This window comes from Protopterus annectens, chromosome 13.part0 (genome assembly GCF_019279795.1).
Source record: "Protopterus annectens isolate FY-2018-M chromosome 13.part0, PAN1.0, whole genome shotgun sequence".
In the NCBI taxonomy this organism is placed as follows: Eukaryota; Metazoa; Chordata; order Ceratodontiformes; family Protopteridae; genus Protopterus; species Protopterus annectens.
This window is the reverse complement of record NC_056747.1, coordinates 1,132,043,372-1,132,070,364: the sequence shown is the minus strand read 5'-3', so window position 1 is coordinate 1,132,070,364 and position 26,993 is coordinate 1,132,043,372. Positions and strand designations below refer to the sequence as shown.

Below are 26,993 nucleotides of genomic sequence, written 5' to 3'. Positions count from 1 at the left end.
ATCGTGAAAATGACATTTCACGCTTTAGTATTTCTAACTAACATTTCCTCTTCTTATACTTAAGACTTGCTCCCATTTACCCTTACCTTAGCTCCTTCCTCCACTACTTCGTAACTGATTCCTTAAGATGTATTTCCTGTGTTGCAAGTATTCTTTACTCTTGGAATATTGTTCAGATTGTAGCCAAATTTCCTGATGGCATATCAAAGCTTGTACATCTTCCAGGTGCCGTATGTCAGACGTATGTCCTATATGCAAGGCGTAAGGCACAAATGTATCATACAAGCATTTAATCCTCAGCATTTCTTTGCTGCCAGTCTGAATGCTATGTTTGAATTCTGTCTGCAAGCCGTTCAGCAAGTTGGTTTCACTACCAAACCTTCTACAGAAAAGTGTCCCATTGGGGTCTGTTCCTTTCATTTTTCTAAGTATTACTTTAGTTTATATGTCATTCAGGAAGGGATAATTTGAGTGTGGGAGGTAGATTCCCCATAAGAGAGACATGAACATTGCCTTTTTTGTTTGGGTGGTACCCACAACCATACACAGTGTGAGATTTGTCAGGCGTTTGTCCCTTAGACACTCACCAGTCATCTGTCATCTCTTTCACTTTACTTGGAGAACCAGCGATTGAGGCTTTTGGCTCTGTGTGCGATGGCCGAATCCGTTTGCCCTGATGTTCATTTGCCAGTTGGGGTGGGGGGGCAAAGGAAATGTGCCTTTGAGAAATGCCTTGGAGATTTTCAGAGCAGCCAAGGGGATGTTTTTCCTGCCAACATGAAAATTAGAAATGGCTACCAGTTGTACCTTGATCATAGAAAAACTAGAGCCTGAATTAAACGACTTCGTGAGAAAATCTAAAACTGACTCTAAGGGAGCAGAAAAAGGATCAAACTCTTGAGATTCCACCCACACTGCAAAGCTTTTCTGTTTACTAGAGTATACTTTCCCTAGTAGATAACTTTTGGGGTGAGGACAAAATATGCACAACACTGTCTGATAGCTTGGGATTCATGGCCATCAAGGGAATTGGAGAAATCATGCAGTTAACTTGAGGGACTGCAAATTGGGAGGATCCAGACTTGCGGGATGAGAAATTAGATCTGGATTAGGATCCAGAACCCAAGGAAGATGTCAAAGAAGAAGCCGCAGAAAGGCCCAACCATACCTGATGAGGCCAGAAGGGAGTTATGAGGATCACATTCACTCTGCAGTGGGCTGTCTTCTGATAAAATTTGACAATCGGGGAACTGGAGGATATGCATATAGGAGACCTGGGGGCCATACATACAGAAGAGAGTCTCTAGACGACTGCCCCCAAGGAGGGACTAAGGCATAATAGCCATTGCATTTGGTGTTGAGGGGGGACTCAAAAAGGTCGCAACACGGAGTGCCCCAGAGCCAAAAGATCCGAGCTGCAACTCTCAAATTCAGAGTCCACTTGTGGGGAAGAAGATAATTGCTGCTCAAGCTGTCTGCAAGAATATTGTACCTCCCCGGGACGGGGATGGGGTTGGGGGCTTATCAGATCCTTTCCTCAGTTCCGAAGGGGAAGCAGCAGCAGGGAGGTGACCTTTCAGTATTAGCTTTGCCCTCCTCTCATTGATGGCTCTGGATCCAAACCCCTCACAATTCAAACAGGAGGAGTCAAGGTGAGCAGCCTCCAAACAATCTATTCACTTGTGCACATTTTGTGAATGGAGCTTGTGCCTACAAGCGAGACATTTCTTAAACCTGTTATCTGTACATCACACTAAAATAGAAAACACTACACTAACACTCCAGTTAAAGGAAGAAAAAAAAAACTACCCTATCCTGAAAAAGATAAAAGTCAACACGGCAATCAGAAATTCTCAAGAGTGGGAAAAGCCCTCTGCTAACCACACACACACACACACACACACACACACACACACACACACACACACACACCCCAAAAACTTTAATCCCCACCTATCAGCTGTCCTACTGTAACTATATTTTAAAGGGTAGGGGTAGAAGGTAGATGAGAAAAAAACATACAGGATATGCTGTAACGGAGCAACGGATTGAGCTGCTGACTGGAATGTTGGCAAACTTGACCTGCACTACCTACTATGGAGGAGGATTTGTGGGTAGGAGAAGTGGAGCCTGATAAGTTGAAGTTAGTGAATTTGGCTGGCGTCAAATCTGATAATCCACAGGTTTAAGCCACATGGAGAAGACAACATCAGATCTGTACGTTCTGCTGTAGTTCACTGACATCTAACCTGGACAACCATGTCTGTTAGTTGGTGCTGAGGACCAAGTCTGTGGAGCTGCTTCCAGTGGCATGATGCTTGATTCCTTCATCCTCCATTTGATTAACAAGTCACGTAACCAGATAGTGTTCCCAGGCTAAATCCAAAAAAGGTCCATATTTATTTATTTTATTTTTATTTTACATTTGTTGACCGGGATAGTCTGACTGGATGTATGCCCATTTTCAGCGGAGGCCCGGGGAGAAAAGCTCCACATTAAGACAATTTACAAGACAGAAATCTTGACCATGTACAATACAGATAATGGATCAGTGTTCTACTCTGGTTAACAGATGTAAGTAAAATGAAATAAAAAAACTTTGCTTGTGTGTGTGCCATATCTGTCTCTCTTATTTGCTTACTTTTAAACATTTTCTTAATTGTCTTTTTATTTCCTGTATATTCTGTCAATTGTAATATATAGATATAAATATTTCCCTCACTGGCATTAATGCTGTTTTAGCTTGTCAGTATACCAAAACAGGTATCCTAATATTAAGTGTCTAAGTTGTTATTAAAATATCTATAGTAATGCTTTCTTTAAAGTAATGTGATGTCTATTGCATGTAGTAGTAAATGTGTTTACATACTGTTAGCTCTAAGTATAGATGCATCATCAAATTGTCACTAAGTCCTAGGCACGCATACATTAATAGAAAAGAAATTAAACTATATTGAAGTTTTTCTTTTTCGGACATTATGCATTGCACACATTTTCTTTCGCTGTAACTGCCGTTCACTCCAACATTGCTTAAGTTGCTAATATTTGCCTTCCCTTAAACCTCAATCCTCCTCCTAAACATTACTTTGTATATACTGTTCCCACAAATTCCATTTCTTGCTATGTAATTTGTTCCTTCCCTTTTCTAAATATCTCACTTCAGTTCTTTTTTTCCCTTTTACAATAATTGACCACACTGTAAATGTTCTTTATTCAAAGGTTTGATACGCAAAACTGTGGTTATGCTAATTATTACTGTAAAGTGTTCATTTGTTTTTTTTTCCATTAGACTTATTACTTGATTTTGTAACATTTTTCTTTGGGCCTGCATTATAAAACAAAGGCTGAGTGCACCCTACTTACAGGTTTCATCATGTCACTTAACATTGATCCATTTTGTGCAAGTTCTTAGTACATTGTCATACAGTTAGGAGAGGTTAAACTTGCAGATCACTCTGTAAGAGGTAATGTTTCTAGTTTTTCCTGTGTGTAGTTTATTACTAAGCTGTGTAGGCATTAAATTAAAATTCGTTATGGCATGGTTCCCTGCTTCTTCTTCTCATTCCTTCTTGAGAAGTTGTTTGTGTGCATATGCAAAAACATCTTTGGAGCCCAGATGCTTAAGAACACTGAGTTGTCCGAAACCAAAAATGAAAATCCATACAAGGTTGTGTAAGAGCTGTACTGCAATTTTTTTAAATAAAATGTAAAATTCAGTTGGTCACTTTTGTGTGCTACTTAAGACTGCTTTAGACCTAAATGTGCAAGTATCTATCAGTGTTTTGATCTTAACCATGTATTTATTAGCACAATAAAGGAATGTAACTTGCAGTTTTGGGAAGCTAACCAGTAGCAGGCCTAAGTTATTACATCATGTGGAACAAAATAAAAATCATTGTGTGGATCTGAATTCAGTCAAAGGGTGTTTAAGCCTGACTGGCTGTTAGAGTCCCCGAGTAGCCAATCATCTGATAGAGTGAACTTGGGGCCCTGAGATTAAAAAAAAAAAAAAAAAAAAAGAGTCCAAGGATGGTGTCCATTGAGAGCAAAACTGGCGTCAGAAAATCAGACAGTGGATGAGAGCACTGGGGTAAGCCAGAGGAGTGGACTGGGGTGGAATACCGATCATTTGTTCCACTTGATGTTGTAACTTGGGCATGCTATTGTACGATTTGTCTTATGTTTCATTAGATTCTGTTATTATTGAAATACATACATTTTCAAATTCATTGCAGTAATGAATACCCAGATGTTTAGGTATGAAGAATTCTGAAGTAGCAGATGAAAGCACTCACGTGGATTTTACTGAATAAAAGCAATATAGGTCTTACACCATCTTGGTTTTGGACACACACACACACACACACACACACACACACACACCCATATACTTATGTAATTTAGGATATGGACACAGTGGTGCAAAGGTTCCTGCTTCTTCCTCACAGTGTTTGGTTTCCAGTTTGGTTCTTAGTTGGCATAACTCCTCCGCAGAGCCTGCATGTCCTGCCTATCTGCATGAGCTTTTGCTGTATGCTTTAGTTTCATTCCATATGTCAAAGACATTCTATAGTGAATTGGCAGTCCTGTAAATTGCTCATAGGTGTACATGCAGAGTGGGTGAGTGGGTGGGTGGGTGGGTGGGTGAGGGAGTGAGTGTATGTGTATCATATGATGGGTTAGCACCCACTTCAAGATGAGCTTGTATGCCTTGCACCATGTGAGTAGTGTGATAGGCTTCACCTTCCCTGTGAAAATGTATTGGAGAATTAAGTCAAAAACTGAAAAATGAATAAATATGTGTGGGCACATATGAAAGTATGAGATATGTGCGTCTTTTTATGTGTGTATTTATAAAGAGTATATAGCATCGTGGTTAATGTACACTCATTTTATCTTGCAGGCAACATCAGTTACTTAGAATTTGCTAAACGGCTCTGGGGTGACATCTACTTCAATCCTAAAACGTAAGTATTTTCATTTTCAAGCAGTGAACATTTTTTTTTATTTAGTGTTAGCGCCATGTTTATTTAATCATGACATAGTCTTTTGGTCCTACCTTTTAATAAGATTTTGAAATTTCAGCCTGATGTTAGTAGAAGGAAATGCGCCTATCGAATGATTTTTCAAAGTAGTTTTATCCTGCAGGTCTTTACTGTCATCATCTCATACATTCAAATGAGACGCTGAGACACATCAGGAGCTGTAGGTGGAATAACTGACTCATTGCTTCAAACACACTCACATGTGCTTCGCCATTCATCTCTGCATTTGCTCTGCTAACTGTAAAAAATGGCACTGATCTTGCACATGCTCAGTAACTTATATGCTTGTTCTATCTAGCTACAGTGGCTGACTAGGTACAATACGCGCAATGATCTACATCTTCCCTCTTTGATTTGTTCAATGTGCAATAGAAGAACAAAATATTTCACAAGCTAGACATCACATCAACATTTAACAACAAATGAATTCAAGTCCAAGTCGCTGTGTATTTCAAAATGGGTCTGGAAAGTCTACCCAATCTAGTCACACAAACATTTTGACTGGGTTTAGTAACAGGAACAGTCTGTGGGGAGTCTTTTACAGTTGGAAATTCGGGAATGACATCAGGATTGCTTAAAGAAAGTACACTGTCCTCTGGAATTTGAACAAGTGTAGAGTCGTTCTGAGAAATAGAATCTCTGGCACAGGCAATCTGCGATATCAGTAGTTTGGAGACTGGCAATATGTGCCTTTGATTCCTCCTGAAATCCATTCCATCAGATTGTATGATGTAAAATCTCGGTTCTTCACAAATATCTTTGACAATTTCCACTCAGTCATATCCTTTAGATGTCTGCATTCTTGCAATCTGTTCTTGTTTTATTGGTCTAAGGGGATTGCTGGATTTATCGCAGTACAACATTTGTGACTGGCATTTTTTTCAGAAGTTGATTTTTGACCACTCTGTTGTTGTTTGCATGTGGAATCAATAATTGTTTACTGATCAGAAGAGTTGTTCTAGTCTGTCTGGACGTAAAACTCTGAGAAAGTGAACCATGCAGGTTATCTTGAGGAATGTTTCTGAGATTAAGTAGGTTAAGAAAAACATTGGTACCAGCTCTGTTGGATTTCTCCAACAAACATTTTGCACATTGGACTGCATTAGACTGGGATACTCAGGACTACTAGTAACATGGACAAAGTCCCAAGACTCAGCAAAATTCTTGAACTGCTGACTTGTAAACTGTGCACCATTGTCAGAGACAACTTTGTGCAGACTATCATGAACAGAAAAATGTCTCTTCCGTTTTGTAATAACGGTGCTGAACATTAAGTTAGGAAGAAAGTCAATTTCAAACCAATTTGAATAAGAGTCTACTGACACGAAGTAATGCTGGCCGTTCCATTTGAAAATATCAATAGCAACTGTCGACCATGGTAGTTCAGGAATCTGGTTTAGCTGAAGTGGTTCTTTTTGTTGGTGTGATGTAGTATTATTGCAAATGGAACATGCTAGAGTTTCCTTATCTATATCTTTTGGCATAGAAGTACAAAATACTATGTCTCTTACCCTTCTTTTGATTGAATCAGTACCCAGGTGACCATGATGGAAAATTTGTATATATTCCTGTTGTAATGTTGTAGGAATTGCCACTTTAGGACCTTTCATTATGATTCCATCTTCCATCATGAGCTCATCTCTGTAAGGAAAATACTTCTATATGTCAGGTGGTAAACTAGTTTGTCATGCTGGCCATCCTTGACTGATAACATGTTTCAGCTTATGGAGAATTGGGTCTGAAGCTGTTCAATTTCTGAGTTCATCAAGACATGATGAGGACAAATTTTTTGACTTCATTGATGTCAGAGTTTGCTTTCTAATTATCATGCTGTTCTGTTGCTTGTCTGGGTGCTTTTGACAAAGCATCAGCAAGGTATAGAAATTTGCCTTTTGTATAGACAATATTGAAATTTTACTTTTACAGTTTTAACATGCATTGCAGGCATGCTAGGGCTGTATGTATTGGCTTTTTCAGAATTGTTACTACAGGTTGGTGATCATTCTCTGTTTTTAACAGGTTTGCCTTAAATATAATCATTGAACTTTGAACATGTGAACACTACTACCAAAAATTCTTTTTCAATTTGTGCAGACTGCCTTTGAGTTTGGGTTAAAGATGTCCTCCAAGGATGCATCTGCAGTCCTTACAAATGGGTTGTCCTGTCGTCAGGCAGCCCTTCGGTCGGCCGGATTCCAAAGTCTGGGTCTGGCCTCGGCTGGTGTCGCACTTCACCCGATGTCATAGCTGCAGTTATTCGGGTATAAAGGCATCAGCCGACACCATTTTCCCCAGTCTTTCTTGCCGTGTGGCGCCCGAAGCAGAAGCTGTTCGCAAGTGCCGGTCGGTCAGAACCAGAGATTACTACTACCGAAAACTACTTCGAAGACTTCTAAAAAGCTAAGTACCCCGTTGGGGACTCTTTCTTGCCTCAGCCGATGTCAGAAAAAGTGAATAACTGTTTAACTTGTGGGAACAAATACCTCATAAAGATTTCCACTCTTACTGCTTACCTTGTCTAGGCCCAGACCACGACGTCGCAGCTTGTCTAGCCTGTGCTTCTTTTAACCGGCGGACGCTTAGACATCGGTCGGAGTTTGCTGAGGAGTTTTTCGACTCCGATTTTGCTTATATTATGCCGTCGGATCCTCCGACTTCGCAAATATCTAAAAAACGCAAGGAAAAGGACCGACACTCGCAGTTTTGGCCGAAACCTCGGTTAAGCCAACCGCGAGTGTCTCTGTTTCGGCTGAAACCGAGCAAGCGGTTCCTCCTTCAGCCGAAAACTTTCCTCCTGCCGAGGCCTCTTCCTCCCTCGTGGAATCGGCTTCTGATATCCCACCTACTGTTACAGTTTCTCAGGAATTATCAGACACTATTCCCTTGGATATTTCAACCCCTGCACGTGGAGCTGCTAGGCCCCCTGCAGCCATGTCCATTAAGGCCTTTGCCAGGGCTAAAGCAGCTAAAACTACTAAATCTGTGCCTGCTAAGCCCCCCTCTCACAGGCCTAGCTCTAGTTCACAAATGCTAAGTTTAGCAGAGGATCTCATTTCTTTAATCCGAGGATCCCTACCTCAACCAGACAGGGCCTCTCACCCGCCTCCAGAGAAGAGGCCTAGAGCAGAGCCCCCTGAGCCAGTGTCTACAGATGATTCCTCTGATTACTCAAATGATACAGACCCTCCAGAGGCCCCTTACTCCCCTTATGAAGACTCTGATGGTGAAGAGTCCATTCCTTCTGCCTCTCCGCCTGAGGAATTTTCCTTTGGGGAAACCCTGCATGCTATGAGGGAACAATTTCAGTGGCAGGGCCAGGATTTTTCAGATTCCAGAAAAAGGCTTAGAACTTTTCTGCATTTACCGCAACATAGGCCTTTAGCCATACCTCCAGTTCTTTCTGTTGTAGATGATGCATTTAATGATGCTTGTACTGCTCCTGATTCTCTGCCTCCGGCCCCTGTTATGCCCGATAGATACTACGGGGTCCCGGACACACATTACCACTTGTATAAGGCTCCCCTTGCAGATCCAGAGACTATCTCCCAAGGACCTAAGGCTGTAGCAGCCACCTCTGCCAAAAACCCCCTCCCCTCTGAAAGGGAATCCAGATCCTTAGAGAGATGGGGTAAAAAAGTTTACACTTCTGCTACTCTTTCAGCTAGGGCCTTGAACTGTCAATTTCACATGATGCAGTATCAAGAATTTTTGCTAGATCAGTTAACCAAAAAAGTGTCCTCAGATGAAACAGTAGACAAAAAATGTGCAGGAAATGGTACATAACATTCAACAAGTCAGTAACCATTCCCTAAAATGCGGCTATGATGCACTGGAGGCTTCCTTTAGATCAGCCATGACTGGCACAGTCATCAGAAGGCATGCATGGCTAAAAGAACAGGCCTTACCAGACCATGTCAAATCAAAACTATTAGATGCTCCTATGGATAAGATCAATTTGTTTGGCTCTCCTGCACAACAAGTACTGAAGAAGATGGAAGAGAAGGCAAAATCTGTCCAAACAGTAAAAGATTTCTTACAGGTCCAACCTCCGAGGTTTAGCAGGAATTGGCCCTCCAAGAATTGGTCCTTTCCAGACTCCTCCAGAACTCAGAGAGGCAGGAATAGGCGTTCAAGAGGCAGAAGCCAATCCAGGGGTGCTTACAGAGGACGTCAGTGGCAGGGCACTATAATCTATAAATCAAAAGACAGAAGCACTAAAACAAATATCCCAATTATTAAGGATGAGAGCTGTAGAAAAGGTACCATCTATGGAGCAAGGGAAGGGATTTTACTCCAGACTCTTCCTGGTACCAAGAAAAGAAGGCAAATGGAGACCTATTCTCGACTTGTCCGCTTTAAACACATTCCTCATTGTTCCAAAATTCAAAATGCTGACCCTACAGCAGCTTCTTCCCATGCTGGGCAAGGAGTCTTGGCTGGTGACTCTAGATCTCAAGGAGGCATACCTGCACGTCCCCATACGACCAAACTGCAGAAGATACCTCAGATTTCTTGCAGGATCAGAGCATTATCAATTCTCAGCATTGCCCTTTGGCTTTTCTACTGCGCCCAGAGTGTTTACGAAATGCCTGGCATCAGTAATTGCTCATTGCAGGCTTCAGGGAATCCAAATCTACCCATACCTGGACGACTGCCTGATACAAGCGGACAACGAAAGCAAGCTAGCAGAAGATTTACAAAGGGTCATTTATCTGCTACAAGCCCTGGGATACACAGTCAATTTAAAAAAGTCAAGACTGATACCATCCCAGAGAATAACCTTTTTGGGTGCCTGAAGCAAGAATTCCTATGGTGGGCTCAGGCTTGTCAATCAAACACAGGATTGCCTTTTCACAGTACTCAACCAAGCCAAACCATCACGACAGACGCCTCAGACCTCAGTTGGGGGGCACACATGCTGAACAAGTGCATACAAGGCTTATGGTCTCAAAACCAGCTGCACCTACACATAAATCTAAAGGAAATGCTGGCAGTAAAACTGGCAATTCAGGCATTCAGACCATTCCTTCAGCAAGGTCTATTGATGATAAGGACAGACAACACCACAGTTATGTGGTACATCAACAAACAGGGAGGCACACACTCGTATCCTCTTTGCCGGATGGCACTGGATCTCTGGAATGTGGCCCTGAGCTACAACATACAGTTAAAAGCAATTTTTGTACCAGGAAAAGAAAACATCCTAGCAGACATTTTAAGCAGGACTACCACGGATGCCCACGAATGGATGCTGCATCCGGACATCTTCAAAACCATTACAAGAAAATGGGGACTCCCAGAAATAGACTTATTTGCATCCCCACGCAATCACCAACTAAAGAAATTCTGCACAAGGACGTACCACCCACTTGCTTGGAAGGTGGACTCCCTATCCTTCAGTTGGAAAAACCTGACAGCATATGCATTTCCACCACTTCCTTTGATGCACAAAGTGCTATTGAAGATCAAAGAGGACCGTCCAAGGATCTTTCTGATAGCTCCAGACTGGCCAAGGCAACATCGGTACCCATTACTGAGGAGCATGTCTCGGGAACAAATATGGCCACTACCCCTGGTTCCCTTGCTGTTAACACAGAACAACTGCAACAATCTGCATCCAAACCTGAAAACTCTGCAGCTGACTGCCTGGAACATTGCATAAGACCAATTAACCCAAATTTATCCCAAAGGGTTAAAGACATTATCCTTGAGGCTCGCAGACCCTCAACAAGAAAAAATTATTCAGCAAAATGGAAAAGATATCTCATTTGGAGTACTGAAAAAGGAGAAGATGTGTCACTGGTAAACATTGCCAACATTCTGGAATACTTGGCAGAGCTCTTCCACACAGGCCTGTCCTATTCCTCCATCAAGATTCATGCATCAGCTATTTCAGCAGAATACAACTTGGATCCTCCTGTCTTCTCACATCCTCTGCTCAGACAGTTTCTGAGAGGAATTAAAAATGTAAAGCCTCCTAGGAAGCCACCATTACCAGCATGGGACTTGAACTTTGTGCTAGAAAAATTGACACTTCCTCCTTTCGAACCAGCAGCAACAGCAGAATTGCAATACTTATCATGGAAGACTGCTTTCCTGCTGGCAATCACTTCAGCGAGAAGGGTATCTGAACTTCAGGCATTAATGGCAGTGCAACCCTTTCTGATCTTCCATCAAGATAGAGTGTCCATGAGAACAAATCCTTCCTTTATGCCTAAGGTGGTTTCCAGAGTTTCTTTGAATCAGGCTATCCACCTACCTACATTCTTCCCTAACCCACAGAACAGGGGAGAAAGACTGCTACATATCTTGGATGTACATAGACAATTACGCTATTACCTGGACAGGACCAAGGGCAATAGGAAAACTGACCAGCTACTGGTAGCATATGCAACAGGAAGGGAAGGAAAAGCAATTTCAAAACAGACACTCTCCAAGTGGATAGGAAATTGCATTAGATTTTGTTACTCCTACCATGGAAAGAAAACTCCAGAGAACATCAGGCCTCACTCTACAAGGGCAACAGCCACTACCACAGCCTTCTTACGAGGAGTGGCTACCAAGGACATTTTAGAAGCTGCTACTTGGAGCTCCGTGCATACATTTGCCAAGCATTATAATTTACCTTTATACTCTAGATCCCGAGCAGGCTTTGCCACTGCTGTTTTGCAAGGGATCCTAACTACACCATAACTTTATTTGTCCACCTCCCCCAGTTTGGCTATGGTATTCTACCCATTTGTAAGGACTGCAGATGCATCCTTGAAGGACATAGTACAGTTTTGTACCTACCATAAATGTAGATGTCCGATAGGAATGCATCTGCAGTCAGGATTACCCACCCGCCTTCCCTCTGTGGTGCTCCTAGGGTATTTGCCCATCTTATAGCTAGCTGGGGAATCTATTATGGTGTATTTGTTTGTATATATGTACATACATGCTTATTTTTTGTGTTTGCTCTCTACTATTTGGAATCATTGGCATTTATCCAAATTTAGCCTTCCAAGAGGGCACCTGGCATCTGGGGCAAGAAACACTGAGGAAAATGGCGTCGGCTGATGCCTTTATACCCGAATAACTGCAGCTATGACGTCGGGTGAAGTGCGACACCAGCCGAGGCCAGACCCAGACTTTGGAATCCGGCCGACCGAAGGGCTGCCTGACGACAGGACAACCCATTTGTAAGGACTGCAGATGCATTCCTATCGGACATCTACATTTATGGTAGGTACAAAACTGTACTTTCTGGATGCATAGGCTACTGGTATGTCTTCTTGAAGACATTCTGCATCAAGACCATATTTTGAAGCATCACACGAAAGATTTACAGGTTTGTAAACATCATAATATCTCAGTGTGGGTGCACTGGCAGCTTTCTGTTTCAGAACATCAAATCCTTTTTGGTGTTTTTCCAACCAGGACCAGTTTACATTTTTGCATGTTAACTCATGTAAGGGTGCTGAAAGCTCACTCAGATCTGGGATGAACTTCCTAAATAGTTGACCACACCAAGAAAACATAGTAAAGATGAGACATTTTCTAGAACTGGCATCTCAAGAAACAAATGGCCCACAAAGTAACTTCTTTCAGTTTGAATTTATTCTTCTGAGGATTCGGTTTAAGATTTACTTGACAAGCACGGTCTAGAACTTCCTTGAGATTTCTATCATGTTCGACTCTGCTATTGCCCCCTACTAGAATGTTGTCTACTATGATAGCACATGGATAACCTAAAACATTTTGTTCCATCGCACATTGAAAAACTTTACTGGCAGAATTTATTTATTTATTTCACATTTGTTAACTAGGTTAGTCCGAGTTTGCAAACAAGCCCATTTTCAGTGGAGACCTGAGGGGAAAAGCCCCAGCAAACATAAGTAAAAAATAAAGTGACAATATACAAATGTTAAATAATCACAGTGCAAAATAATTGTAAAAAAAAAAGAAAAGGTTATTAACTATTTGCACTGCATTGATAGTAAGCAGTTTACACTTTAGAGACAGGTTTACCCAATCTGGGTCCTGCAAAGGCCACAAACAATTGATCCGTTTTCCTGAAAGATTTAGTCTTGTCTAAATAATAATGAAGCTGCCTATAAACATCAAGGGTGTGCAACAGATACTCCCCTCTGTTAGAATGCTGAGGGAAGAAAACCGGCAGGTCAGTAGATTGATTAATGGAAAAAAACAGAAATGATGTTGGGCAAGAAAGAAGGGTCAGTACGAAGGGATACTCTATCCCTGTGGAAGTTCAAGTGCGGTCTCTTGACACTCAAGGCCTACAACTCAGATACTCTTCACGCTGAGGTGAGTTCTACTAGAAGTAGAGTCTTCCATGACAAAAATTTTATATCACAATAATCAAAAGGCTGGAAAGGAGGGCCTGTTAGTGATTGAAGTACCAAGGTCAAGTCCCAGGGTTCTTTGGGGCCCTTGACAGGAGGTTTAACGTGTAATACTCCTTTCAAAAAGGTCTTGCACAAGTGGTGTGACATAACAGAAGAATTATCAAATCCATTATGAAAATTTGCGATCGCTGCTAAATGCACAGTGATTGTTGATGCTGAGGCTCCTGCATGTAGAAGAGTCATCAGGTATTGTATGATCTTTTGAATAGTCATAGAGAAAGGATCTAGGTTCTGATCTTTGGCCCAAATAGAGAACCTAGTCCATTTACTAGAAACAATTTTCCTGGTGGAAGGTTTGTGTGAAGCCAGAAGAATTTCACGAATGGGAGATGAGATATCAGGCAGCCTGGCAATCATTGGAAGTGGAGAAACCAAGCTGTGAGTTTGAGGCTGTGGAGATTGGGGTGAATCAGTCCCTGAGGATGAGATAGCAAACCTTGGGAATGATCCAGGATCTACGGGCTGTGAGTCAGATGAGGCCATAGGAACAGGAACCAGACTTGATGGGGCCAATAAGGGGCAATGAAGATCTTCTCAACCTCTGAGCTTTCTGGAGGAATTTCGGGATGAGGGGAAATGGGAGAAAGACATACAATACACCCTGGGGCCAATTGTGCATTAGAGCGTCCCTCAGGGGGGGATCAGAGCAAAGTAGCTTCTGCATTTGTTGCAAACAGATCACAGCAAGGCTTGCCCCAGCAGCGGAAAATCCGATCCGCTATTACAGGATTGAAGGACCACTCGTGAAGCATCAGGATGTTCCTACTCAGATTGTCCACAATAAAGTTTGAACTTCCGGGAATGTGCATTGCTATAAGAAAGCCGTTGGAAGCTATCGCCCAGTGCCAAATCCTCATGGCTTCCCGACACGGGGTAAGACCTGGTTCCGCCTTGTTTGTTGATATACCAGACGACTGATATGTTGTCCGAATGAATTGCAATGGTCCCAGAAGGGAGGGATGTATGGAACGCTTGCAACACTAGGAGAACTGCCTTCATCTCCAGGACATCTATGTGCAAACTGCCCTCCATGGGGGACCAGGCACCTTGGACCGTCTTTTCCTGGAAATGCCCCCCCCCCCCCCCAACAGGGAAGCATCCGTGGTCACCATGGCCATGGGCTGGGGGAGACAGAATGGTTGACACCAAAGATTCGATTTTGATTTCATCCACCATAGCATTGCTTCCTTGCAAAGATTTGTAAGATGTATCATGTGGTCGAGTGGGTGGGTTAAGATCAACCATTGTGAAAAAAGGAGCCACTGTAGAATTCTCATGTGCAACCTCACTGGTGGTACTAGTAATGGCAGCCGCCATGGAGCCTAAGAGTTGCAGTACATGGCGTGCTGGTGCAAAGGTCTGTGGAAAAAGGGCTTGGATTTGGTGTCTTATTTTCGAAAACTTGTGAGGAGGGAGGGGAAGCATGACAGGATGTTGTGTCGAAAACTGCTCCAGTGAATTCCAGTGTTTTTGTTGGGTGCATTTGAGATTTGTCCTTGATTGTAATCCCCAAGCGGAGAGCGAGGCCTTGAGTGTAAGAGAGGCTGCGGATTAGAAGATTCCGGGTTGGGGCGGTAAGGAGCCAGTCGTCTAGATACGGAAACACCTGGAATCCTTGCAATCAAAGATCAGGTACTACAATTGCCATACATTTGGTGAACACTTGCGGGACTGTCGAGAGACCGAATGGCAGTGCCCTGAACTGGTAGTGATTGGCTCCCAGCCGGAAGCGGAGAAATCTCCGGGAGCGGTGATCCATCTTTATGTGGTAATATGCATCCTGGAGGTCTATAGAGCACATCCAGTTGTCCCTCCCTAGAAAGGGGAGAATGGACTGTACTGTGACCATCCAGAATTAGGTTTGATAAATTTGTTCAATAGGTTGAGATCCAGGATTGGTCTCCAGTCCCCTGTCTTTTTTGGCACTAAAAAGATCCTCGAGTAAAACCTGAATCCTCTCTGGTCTGGTTGGACTGGTTGGATGACTCGTTTTATTAGCAGCTTTTCTATTTCTAAGCCTGCTACCTCCCTCTAACTTGGTGGCACATCGGGGATTAATTTGACAGATGTGGGATTTAAATCAAATGGTATCTGGTAGCCTCTGGATATTATTGTCTGCACCCAATCATCGGTAGTAATAAGTTGCTAGGCAGGTAGGTGCAGAGAAAAATTACCCCCAACTGCTTCCAGAGATAAGCAATCGGAACGCCACTCAGGAGCACTGGTAGGGTCGGCCGGAGAAGGAAACTCTAGGTCTCTGGTTGTGCGGACCCCCTCTACCCCGAAAGAGGCATCTTCCAGATGAGTTGCCCCCTTTGCCCTGAGTGGATTGCTCACCATGAGTGTCAACAAAAAGATCCTTGGGATTTCTTGAACCACAATTTTCCTCGCCTCTGGTTCCTGGAGTAGGACCTCTGGGGGGTGGAAAAACGTATGCCCACAGCAGACAAGGTCTTTCCATCTTTCTTACTTCGTGCTAGTGTGTCTCGTACTTTGGAACCAAAAAGTGGAGATTCATTGACAGGCACGTTGGCGAAGGAAGATTTAAAGGGGTCTGCGAAATCACACAAATGCATCCAAGCATGGCATCTCGTGACAATGCCTGATGCGGCAGCTCAAGCTGCCCCCTCGGTTGTGTGAGATATTAAAAGCATTGAAGAGTTCGAGATAGATTTAAGGATAGCTAGCTGTGAGGCGACAGTGTCACGCACCTCATCAGGCAGTACCTCCGCCAAAGAGGAAGACGTTTCAGAGATTAGATCTCTTTGGAGGCAAGTGAAGTGTGCCAGATAGTTCAGTGACCGAATGGCAAGGGTCGCTGAAGCATAGCTCAGCTTTTCTAGTCTGTCCATGGCATGAGACTTCCTGTTTGGAGGATGGACAGTGGAACTATCTTCTGCCATTTCCCTCTTGGTGGCCGCCGCCATGACCATGGAATCAACTGTCAACTGCTTGGACCATTTGGGCTGGTCTTCAGGGATGGATAGAATTTTGTCCGCCCTCTGGGGGACAGGTTCTACATTGTCCGGGGCCTTCCAGGCATGCTGCACAATCAGGTTAATAAGCTCATCCACAGGTGGCGTCACCCAGGAAGTAGATGGCTGGGCACGGAAGGCCTGCAAGAACACCATTCATCAGAAGAAAGATTAGAGGAATTCCAGTCTCCCCGCTGCTTGAGGATTTTGAGAAAGTCTCCAAATGAGACGTTGTCTGGAGGAGTCCATGGGGACCTTTCCCCCTCATCACAGTCTGAGTCCTCAGTGATAGATTCCTCAGGGAAATCAAGGTGCTTCCTCTAGCACCGTTTCTTCTGGGGTGGCTCCCCATTGGGATTTTCTGAGGAGGACTCCGGAGAAAGGGTTCCCTTCAAAGGGAGGTCTTGTGGCTCCCGTGCCCAGGATCCCGAAGTAGGGGGTTGGGACAGCTGCATGCTAGAGTGGGGTTCTGGTGCCGATGTCATTGATGCTGACTGCGAGCCTGCGGAGGTAAAAACCCTCTCCATCACTTGGAAAGCAGGCCCACCGAGGAGGGATGGGTGCCTGGAACCGAGAAGGACAACTTCAGAACTGGGGTCACACCCCGCCCTGAGGAGCCCACCTCCAGGTGAGGAGTTCCGAGAGGACTGGAAGCTGTCAGAGGCATGGACATAGATGGCACCAATGAAAAAAATAGGCGCCAGGCTAGGTACCAATGTGCCGACAGTCCAAACACTGCTCCGAGAGTGCACCAGCTACAAAGAGCCGATACAGCAAGGGAGGTCGGTGCCAACAGGGAAAACACCGCAGTCGGGGCTGAGACAGTATGCACCGGGGTGGACATCGGTACCGAGATCACCGTGGCCTGGGTAGAGGTCAGAGGAGGATAAACAGGAGAATATGCTGTGAAGGATTCTGAGCCAAAGGGGACGGAAGGTCTAGCTGGAGTGGGCAAACCCCTAGCTGCCAGAAGCTGGTCCACAACCCGCAGTACATCTAGTTCAGAAAGATTCCTGGTGAATCTAAAGGAGGCTGCTGAATGAGAATCAGGTCTTTCAAGAAAAGGGCTAAACCGATGCCCCAAAAAAGGATCGTATGTTGGAGAATATCTGGTTCTTGGAAGATACTCGACTTTATGAACTGAGGTCATAGTCTGTGGAGCTGAAGAAGCTATCGGCACCGTGGCCGGGGGTGGTGCCAAAGCAGGTATGGTCATGAAAGCCAGTGTCGGAACCAAGAACGGCACTGAAGCCGATGGTGCCAAGGCTGGAACCGAAACAGGAGTCAACATCAGAAACTGCACCGAGGGAGGAGATGCATGGCCTGGTGCCGAAGAGGTCTGCGCCGAGGGTGCCGGAGAAGCACGGAGCTGACTTGGTTCCGTAACTGATGGAGATGCAGGAACTGAGTGACTCCGTTATTCCTTGTGTTTGTTGGCCTTAGGAGGCAGTAAGTCCTCCGACCCAGATAGAGCCTCCAAAAAAGGCATTTTGATTAAACCTTTCAGAATTGGCTTGTTTTTGCACTCTGCTAGAGTGCGATTGCTAAAAGTAGAACAAGTATCACAATCAGCATTTATATGGTCCACGCCTAAATAGTAAACACATCGAGCGTGGCCATCCGAGTTGAGCATCTTACGCCCACACTTGTCACACTGTTTAAACCCCAACTTAACTTTGTCTGACATAGTACAGGCAACAAAGGGCTATCCTAAAGGAAACCACTATAACAAGGGAAAGAAAAGGAGAGAATACCAACGATGGTATTTAAAAATACCACAAGTGGTAAAGGAAGGCCTACCAAAGGCAGGAAAGAGGGACAGTACCAACGATGGTAAAGATTTAACTACCAAAGGTAAAAGGGTAGGAAATAGAAGCAGTTTATAGGTGATAGTAAGAAAAGGCTAAACTGTAGTAAGAAAAGGCTAAACTGACGCAAAAGTAACAAAGTTTGAAGATAAACTACACAAAAAATCACAAATTTCCACTTAGCTTTGAGAGAGATGGCTAGGCCCGTCTGACGAGGAACACAGCAAACGAGATCTGGAGAGACTATGAGAGAGGCATTATGGGTAGGTTTTAGCTGAAAGTTTTTGACTGGCATGAGCTTGGAAATGGCCGTGTCTGTTCCGAGGACAGAACCGAAGTCCTAACAGTAAGGAATGAATAATGATTTACAACATCAGATAAGTTATTTAAAAAAGAGAGTTAAAAGAAACAGCATTCGGAAATAAATATATATATATTATTTTGTTTATACTAGAGAAACTGGAAAGAATAGACTGCATTAATTTTATGAATGTACAACTAAGAGAATGAACTGGTATTTTCATAGCAGGACTTCTTAACTCAAAGTACATTGAGTATATGCTCCAAATCTCACTATCAGAAAGAAGCTGAGACCTATATTCATAAAGATGCAATAATACCAGCAGAAAGAGTTATTTCTGAAAATAAAACTGTGGTAGAAAGATGGTTTGCATAATGGTTATGGTGTTTACCTCCCAGATACAAGGCACAGAGTTTGATTCTAATCTCTGGGTATTGGCTTTGCTTTTAATAGTCTGCAGAGTGATGGCCTAGTGTTTACCCATGAACCTATAAAGGAAAATTGTTCACTGTACATCAGTGAGATGAAAAAGCAATGTTATTCTAGAAAACTAAAGGTGTTGATAGGCAGCTATCTGATTCTGCTATATCCAGATGATCTTTAGAATATTTTTTGTGGAAGATTAAAGACATTTTTGGATGGAAGGCTATGGAGGAACTAAAGCTTAGCCAACAGTTAGCCTGCAAGCTGAAAGGGACTTTGCTTCTCAATTGTCTGACACTAAGAAAGCCAGTAGAAAGACTTTGCCAGTGAAACCATTTACATTTTTCAAAAGAAGTGTTTGAATTACAGGAGGGGAAAAAAGCTGACTAAGAATCAGAGTACTCTGGACTTAAACCAGAGACCATTGTTGTGAGATCGAGATCATCTTCAGATCATCAACAATGTGAAATTAGCGAATAAATGACATCACTCACTAGATGTAGTGCAGACATCTGAACTGTGGTTCTGCAAGGAAAAGTGGACAAAAAAGACTGGATGTTTAACTGGGTAAAACTGGTGGGAAAACTTTTATTAATGTGTCCTACATAAAGAAGCAAAATGTATATGCTTCTGAGACGCTGAATAAATTACATGTCTGTACTCTGTTCTTTACAGTAATTCACAGTAAGTAATTTATTTACACCTGTCTAATTTTCTTCTGATTGAAATGGTTAAATATCCATAACTTGTATATTTCTAACTATGTTGTAATTTAACACATACTTTCATTATTTATGTAGCAACTTAAAAATGTGTGTTCAGTGTTTGGTATGTATGTATATTCTGTATTGCCTTTGCATTATGTTGATCATCTGTATGTATTCTCAATGTCGCTATCATACTGCTGTCAGTACCCAGGCCATGACTGAAAAAGGTCAGTAGAGTTCCTCATCTACCCAGTAAACAAATGGTAAGTAGGTAAATACCTATGTATGTTTCTAAAAGAACACTAAAGTGACTGATGAAGTAAATGTAAACATTTTTTAAATATTTGTATAAAAGTTTCCTAATGCAAATTGCATTTTATTTTGTGAAGTAGTTCTGTATAGTATACAGTCAGAAAAGATGTACTGTTAAGTAATTCTCTTGCACAACAGTTCTTCCTTAATGAAGTGCTGCCTTTCTAGAGAATGAAGGTTTCTTCCCCTCCATGGGATTTGACTTTCTTGATTGATGGTTTGCCATCCCCCACTGAAACACATTGATGTGTTGGTATTGAATGTTACGTTTAAAAAGTCCCTTTTGTGGTATCCATCTCCTGTGCTAGTATGATCTTGAAGCTGCAGGCTGCCATGTGTCAGGAGCCTGATTAATGGCCTATAGTGAGGGTCAGAGGACACTTAGAACCTGCACAAATTTCCTTCCAAAAGTGGTTTTCAGATTCCATCTGAACTAGACTATTAATTTCCCTATTTTGTTCACTAAGGTGGAAGACCATGAGACAGAAGGATTTTCACACCCTGGGTATACATTGCCAGCTGAGATTTTTATGTGAACTGCATGCATGGATTTAAGATCCAACAAATGTTTGTCTTCTTTCTTATGTAAAAGAGAAGAGATGAAAGTCAACAAGCAAGCTTTTTTGCCATCAGGTGGCTCCACCATCATCTGGAAAATGTTATTGCCAAAGGCTAGTCCACTAGAGATATGGCTGTTTCTAGTACTTGCTTAAAAAAGTCTTTGTTCTGCTGAAGAAGTTGAACTTTTTTGGTACATCTGTATTTTTGGACTCTGCCGCCTAGTCCTTTGGCCTTTTGACATCCTCTAGTTCCTTTCAGTCTGGTAAGTTTCGATCTGGATGGTTCCTCTAGTTAGCCTTTGCTATTGAAGGTTCCCTGTGCGTTTTAGCAGGTGTGTGTGTGTGTGTGTGTGTGTGTGTGTGTGTGTGTGTGTGTGTGTGTGTGTGTGTGTGTGTATTTGCACACTGCTTAGGCATCAGAGCTTCACTTTTCTCGATTTTCAGGAGGTGTTCTCATTCATTGGTTGGAGCAAACTGGTGGGCTCAGGGGGCGGTGTGTCCTTTTCACATGCAGCACACAGTCATGGTGTGTAGACCTGAATGGTCGCATACTGTCCTGAGTGTAGGGGCATCAGAGAAAAAAAATCAGACCTTGAACCCTGTCTTACTACAGCTAAAGAGGCTTGGCTATGGTAAGAATTTATTTGTTAATGTATGAAGAAATGCAGTATCATGATCTGAATTGAATAAACAGAAAGGCTGAATTAAAGAAGATTTTAATACCTGTCCACTTTTTCCTTTCTCATAGGAGGAAATTCACAAAAAAAGCCCCTACAAGTAACTCTCAGCGGAGTTTTGTGGAGTTTATTTTGGAACCCTTGTACAAGATATTAGCACAGGTATGTGAGTAGTTTAAGTCAGCAACTGAAGTTTTATGCTAGTAGTGTGTACGTAAGATGTCTGTACTACAATTCACTTTTGACTAATATCAGAGTTCTTTTGCCAGCTAGATACCCTTTTTTACATTTTCTTCCTAGATGTACTTGACCATCAATCCCAGCCCTCAAGACACCTTATTGACACCTTTGCTGCCAGTACTAGACTGGGTTTAGCACCCCAATCACACAGTGAAGTGGCTGTCCTACTCCTAGTGGGACTGGCTTACAGTGATTTACATCTCTTTGTCCAAGCTTTTTTTTTTTTTTTGGGTGGGGGTCTGGCAAACTATCATCTTCTGTAAACCCTGATCTCCTTTACAAGGCCAAGTCTCTCCCTTGATGGCCTAGGTGCCATCTGTGCTGAAGCCAAGGGGCCAGTATGCCTTCTTTCTGCACATACCCACTATCAAATGATTGTCGGCGCACATCAGTGGCCTGCATCAGTGTTATAACTGTATGTCTGTTATAAGAAGGTGCTAGTACTGCAGCCGTCTGAACTGCCACCCTCCCCCCAGGATGGTTAAGCTGATATCAGCCTCTCAGTTCTACATTCCTTTGGCATCAGTAGCCTGTTCTAGGTTGTATGGATCAGAATCGCAGTTTGGTACCTCTGCACCATGGAGCCAGTTGTGTACCTGTTCTCTGTGCATATTGGCATTTGCTTCTGTATCACCCAAAATGTAATAGGAGTGGTTCTGTCGTAGCCTCTAAGACTGAGGCTGCATAGCACTCCAAACTCTGCCAGTTAGCATAGATGATTAATGTTTTAAGCTGTTTATGAGATGACTCCTGTAGTCCAGAGCTTGATTATCTCAGTCTCCATTTGCTTACTGTGAGACTCTAAATGAGTCACTCAGTCAACAGTGCTCCATGGTTGACCCTGAAAGGGGACCCTTGTGGCCACTGGGCTTACTTGGATTACAAACTTTTCTAGGGTGCTGCAGTCCCCATTCTGTAATACGCCACAGCCTCTTTAATGCTGCACTTGACCATCAACTGTTCTGCTTCCACTGTAGTTACTTCCAGTCTCTTTTGGCACTGTACCCAGGTGGGGCCACCCTTAATGGAGAAACAGGAAATCAGGGACGAGAGAGAGAGCAGTTGGCCAGTCATTATCCTCTCAGCAGAGATAGGCACAGGCAGTATGGAAAAGGGAAGTAGAAACCAATGTGTAGGAGTTGGAGCAGAACTAGAAATTAGCAGCATCATACATGCCATCATGCAAATCAGGATGTTTCTGCCAAGGCTGTAGCCCAGCAAGTTAACTCTGTTTTAGGTAGTCTGGATTAGACAGTAAGGAGAGTTTCCCTGGGGCCCAAGGATGGACATGCCTTCTTGTTTCTTCCCCACATTCAGCTTGGGAATCATTTCATGTGCCCTTTCTACACCAGGGCTCAAAGAACAATCCACCTACACGGACGTGCCCCACCCCCAGGATAGGCATATCCACCTTCCCTGCTAGTTATGTCAGATCACAAACCAATGAGCTCTGATCACCTGTGCTGTAATCAAGCTTTATCCTTCTGTGCTATCAGACTGGCAACTCTAGATTTTTTTTGCCACGCCTTGCTCATTATTGATTTTCTTATGGCCTCAAGCTGCTTTAATATTTTTTTTGGTGTACTTTTTTGACCGTTTTTCTTATTCACATTGTGAACAGCTGTTTACCAGTTCTACTTCTTTGGGTGCAATGTGTTGTTTGGGTTATTTTTTTTTTCTTTTTGTCAAGTGCTTAATTTTCTTTCTCATTCTCCCTCCTGCTTTTCCTGAACTGTTTTAAAACTGTATATGCTTTTCTGCATGTGTTGTATCCGTAAGTGGGAAGTCTTGCATTTAATGAACCCAAAACCGTGCTTAACAAACTTAGCTGACTTTAATTTTTGGGTGCAAGTTTGAGTATTTCTAAACTGGAGTGTACACCTGTAAATACATGGTTATTCATGCACCAAAGTGTCCTAGTGGAGACATGGGAGGGGTCCTAACAGAACGAGAGAGAGGGAGAGATGGAATCAGCAAGAAAAGGAGAGTAATATTGTATGAACTGAATTCATCCTCAAGCCTTGGTAAGTGCTTCACTTCAAGAACACTGTGTTTGCAAAGTCTCACCAAGACTGTACTGATATACAGATTGTATATCATGGAGAAAGTTTAAAAAAAAAAGATAAAAAGAACACTGTGTGTACAGGTCCCAGAAGAAAAAAAGTGCCCACTCCTGGTGTAGGCAGTTGTGCCAGGGCTAAAAAAAGACAGTGCAGAATTCTCATAACAGGAAAACATTTGTACTAGAGGTTTAGTCCATGTTCCCTATGCAAGATAGCAAGCGAAAGCACATAGGACACACTTAGCCAAGAAGAGCATTATCTAAGAGAAGACCTGTTTGATCTACTAGAAAGGGACACACATTTTAAATAAAGAGAAAGGGATTGTAGAGTGTATGTAAGACTCATGGAGTTAGAAGACTGATAAAACAGATGAACGCATTTGGGGCCATTAAGAGTGATCTATGTGATGTAAGAGAACTAAACAAGGTACTATAATTTGCTGCTAAACTTGTAACAGATAAAAGTGCTACCACAAAGATGAAAAAAAAAGTAAAAAAGGAACAAGTGAGACAACTGTAAAACAACTAAGACAAAAAGTATCACTACTAGAAAAATGCAATAAAAGAACTAGGTCATCAAAAACTTTTAGCTGTATATACATAAAGCAACACATGATATCAAAATGGATTGGGATTTTATCAGGCGCCATCTCCAGTTTGTTTGTTTGTGTCTTTCGGCTTTTCCCGGTTAGGGGTCGCCACAACGGAACTCCGGTCCACTAATGATTGGTGGTTGATTTTTATGTGCCGAGTTACCAGCCCTGACGCACAACCTTCAACGAAGGTATGCCCATTCACGCATGTCTCCACGCAGATGACACTCTAGCTGAGACTCGAACCGGACAGCGTCTTACTGTGAGGCGACAACGCTACCGCAGCAACATCTCCAGTTATAAACTAAACATTCCAGCACCAGCAAAAAAAAAAAAAAAAACTCAAAAGGTATACCAAGAAGCATAAAGGAAAAGTACAAAACAAGCAGTTCATAAATGACCCAAAATCATTTTAAAAAGGAAATGCCAACAATAACACCGCTTCAAAAAAGAGGAAATCAGCTTCTGTAGTTGTATCTGTGAAGATCCTGTTAAACATAGAACATGCTGAGTGGATAGAGATGGTAAAAGAAACAGTAACAAATACCATCAGGATATGAAATGACAGCCATTGAAAATGAGACAATTAAGAGCTCCTGACAAATCATAGGTCCAGATGTTGTACCCAACTTTTACTAAAGGTTTGCGTGGTGGTTTAGACTTGAGAAAAAATATTTGCACATTCCAAACTGACAGTAGCCTAGTTAACTGGAAAAAATAATGCTCCTCCTTAAAAGTGAATCTCCAAGCCATCCCAAGAACTGTTGACCGATAACTTGTCTTCTGAAAACATATGAAGTGTTTACCAGAACTGAAGCAGGCAGAGTTTACAGTTTAGATAAAAATTCAATTCTAACAGTAGAACAGAGTGGTAATGGAAGAAAATCATGTGGAAAGAGAATCATCTGTTGCTAAACAGAGCCATTATGGAGTGCTGTAAAAAAGGTGAACCCAAGTATGGCATGTATAGATTGGGGGAAAAAACATTTGATGTATTTCTGCATTCATCGATTATTGCAGAGGTGTAGTTAGGGTGCGGTGAAGGGAGCAGTCATCCTGGGCACAGGGTTTTGTTATAGTTATTTATTTTTTTTTTAACTTGCTCTTACATAGAGCATGAGGAGTAGAGTGTGCTGCTCCAAATCATAGCACAGACTTTTTTTTTGTCTCCTCAACCTAGCGTTGGAGGGTGCCAGACAGCCTCTGGATTGTGAAATGCATACATGCGTACACAGTGCACTATAAACTGATTAAGTTACATAGTAATTGGTATAAAATGGTGGAAAACTGTTACACCTAAGTCATGAGAGAGCAAAGTGCTGTACAAGGAACAGAAATCTAAGCAGGGATTTTGTAGAATGATTCTTTGTCACCACTATTTTGTCTTGCTCTTAAGCTATTTACTTAGCAATCCATACTTTGGCTACGGTTTGTTTTGAAAACAACTTTGTCAGATGTCATCTCATCTTTTTTTTATGGGTGATTTAAAATTGTATAGCTTATCTAACAAGAAACTAATATCACAGTTGCAGTTGTGAATGGCTAAAACTATTTTAGATAACATAAGAATGATATTTGCTCTTGATAAGTAAGCAAAAACACATTATAGCAGAAGTGAGGTATCTAGAAAATAGTAACCTGGCAGAGAAATGTTATATAAAGCAGTAGAGGGTAGAGTGGTAAATAGTTGGAAATAGATGGGGGGGCCACCAATACAGCACGAGCTAATCAAAACAGAGCTACATAAGGAGTAGTTTAGAAGAGGAAAGCTAATACTGAAAACTGCCTTGTCTAGCTAGAAATAAAGTTCAAGCCATAAATCAGCTTACTCTTCCTATTCTAACTGCTTTGGCATGATTTATTTATTTATTTATTTTTTATTTTACATTTGTTGACCGGGATAGTCCGACTGGATACATGTCCATTTTCAGCGGAGGCCCGGAGAGAAAAGCTCCAAGGGTAAGCAGATACAGCATTACATAATACCAGCATTACATATTACAAACAGACTATTTACAGAGATTACATAAGTAAGCAAGTTAAACAAGTTCCACAGGTTACAGTTAATCCTGAGCACAAGTCAGGATTAAATTAAATTACACAGTATAAACTGGTTAACAGATTTTTACACATTCTAGAGGGAGTTAGCCAGGCTTGATACATTGACATAGCCAGTTAAGTGACAAATGTTGTTTGAGTCTAGTTTTAAATTGACCTAAGGTGGAAAGTAAGGTAATATCAGCTGGAAGAGAGTTCCAGGATCTACTTACAGAGTTTGCAAAGAGAGAATCACCGGCTGTGTTATTAATTTTGCTAGTCTGAGTTAGTAGTTTGTTAGAGGATCGAAGCAGTCTAGGATTGTTATAGGGGGTGATAATATTTTTAAGTGCAGGAGTATTGTCCGGATTATAGAGGATTTTATAGGCCATAATCAGTTGGTTATACTGGATTAGGCTGGGTAGTTCAAGCCAACCAAGCTGATTTAGATTGATGCAATGATGTGTCCTAAAAGGCAGCCCAGTGGCAAACCTGGCAATGTGGTTGTAGCAAGTTGAGAGTTTGTTAAGGACAGTCTTGTTCAAATTCAAGAGTAGAGGGGATGCATACAGAAGGGTTGAAAGAAGGTGAGAGCGAGCTATGGCAGTTTTAGCTGGAGGGGTTAGGAAGGCTTTTATTCTGTAAAGTGACCCTAGTTTTTTATTGATGGTTTTGATAGTTTGGTTTACATGTAGGTCAAATCTGAGATTATTGTCTATGATGACACCTAATAGTTTTGTAGATGGGTCAGGGGAGATTATTGTGCCATCATTTGATTTTATGGTAAAGGTGAAAGAGGTAGACCTACGTGTTGGTGAAAATAACAGCATTTTAGTTTTTTTGGG

The 26,993-nt window shown here is 42.3% G+C and overlaps 1 protein-coding gene across 3 annotated transcripts in view; it reads left to right on the top strand.

Moving 5' to 3' along the window:
- The window catches only part of EFTUD2 (elongation factor Tu GTP binding domain containing 2), a 1,111,673-nt gene that overhangs the window by 543,379 nt on the left and 541,301 nt on the right, over window positions 1-26,993 (top strand). For all 3 annotated transcript variants that reach the window (XM_044055111.1, XM_044055110.1, XM_044055112.1), the window contains exons 12-13: window positions 4,904-4,967; window positions 21,288-21,378. In XM_044055111.1, coding sequence (XP_043911046.1) covers window positions 4,904-4,967; window positions 21,288-21,378 — 155 coding nt within the window. The remainder of the gene's footprint in view (window positions 1-4,903; window positions 4,968-21,287; window positions 21,379-26,993) is intronic.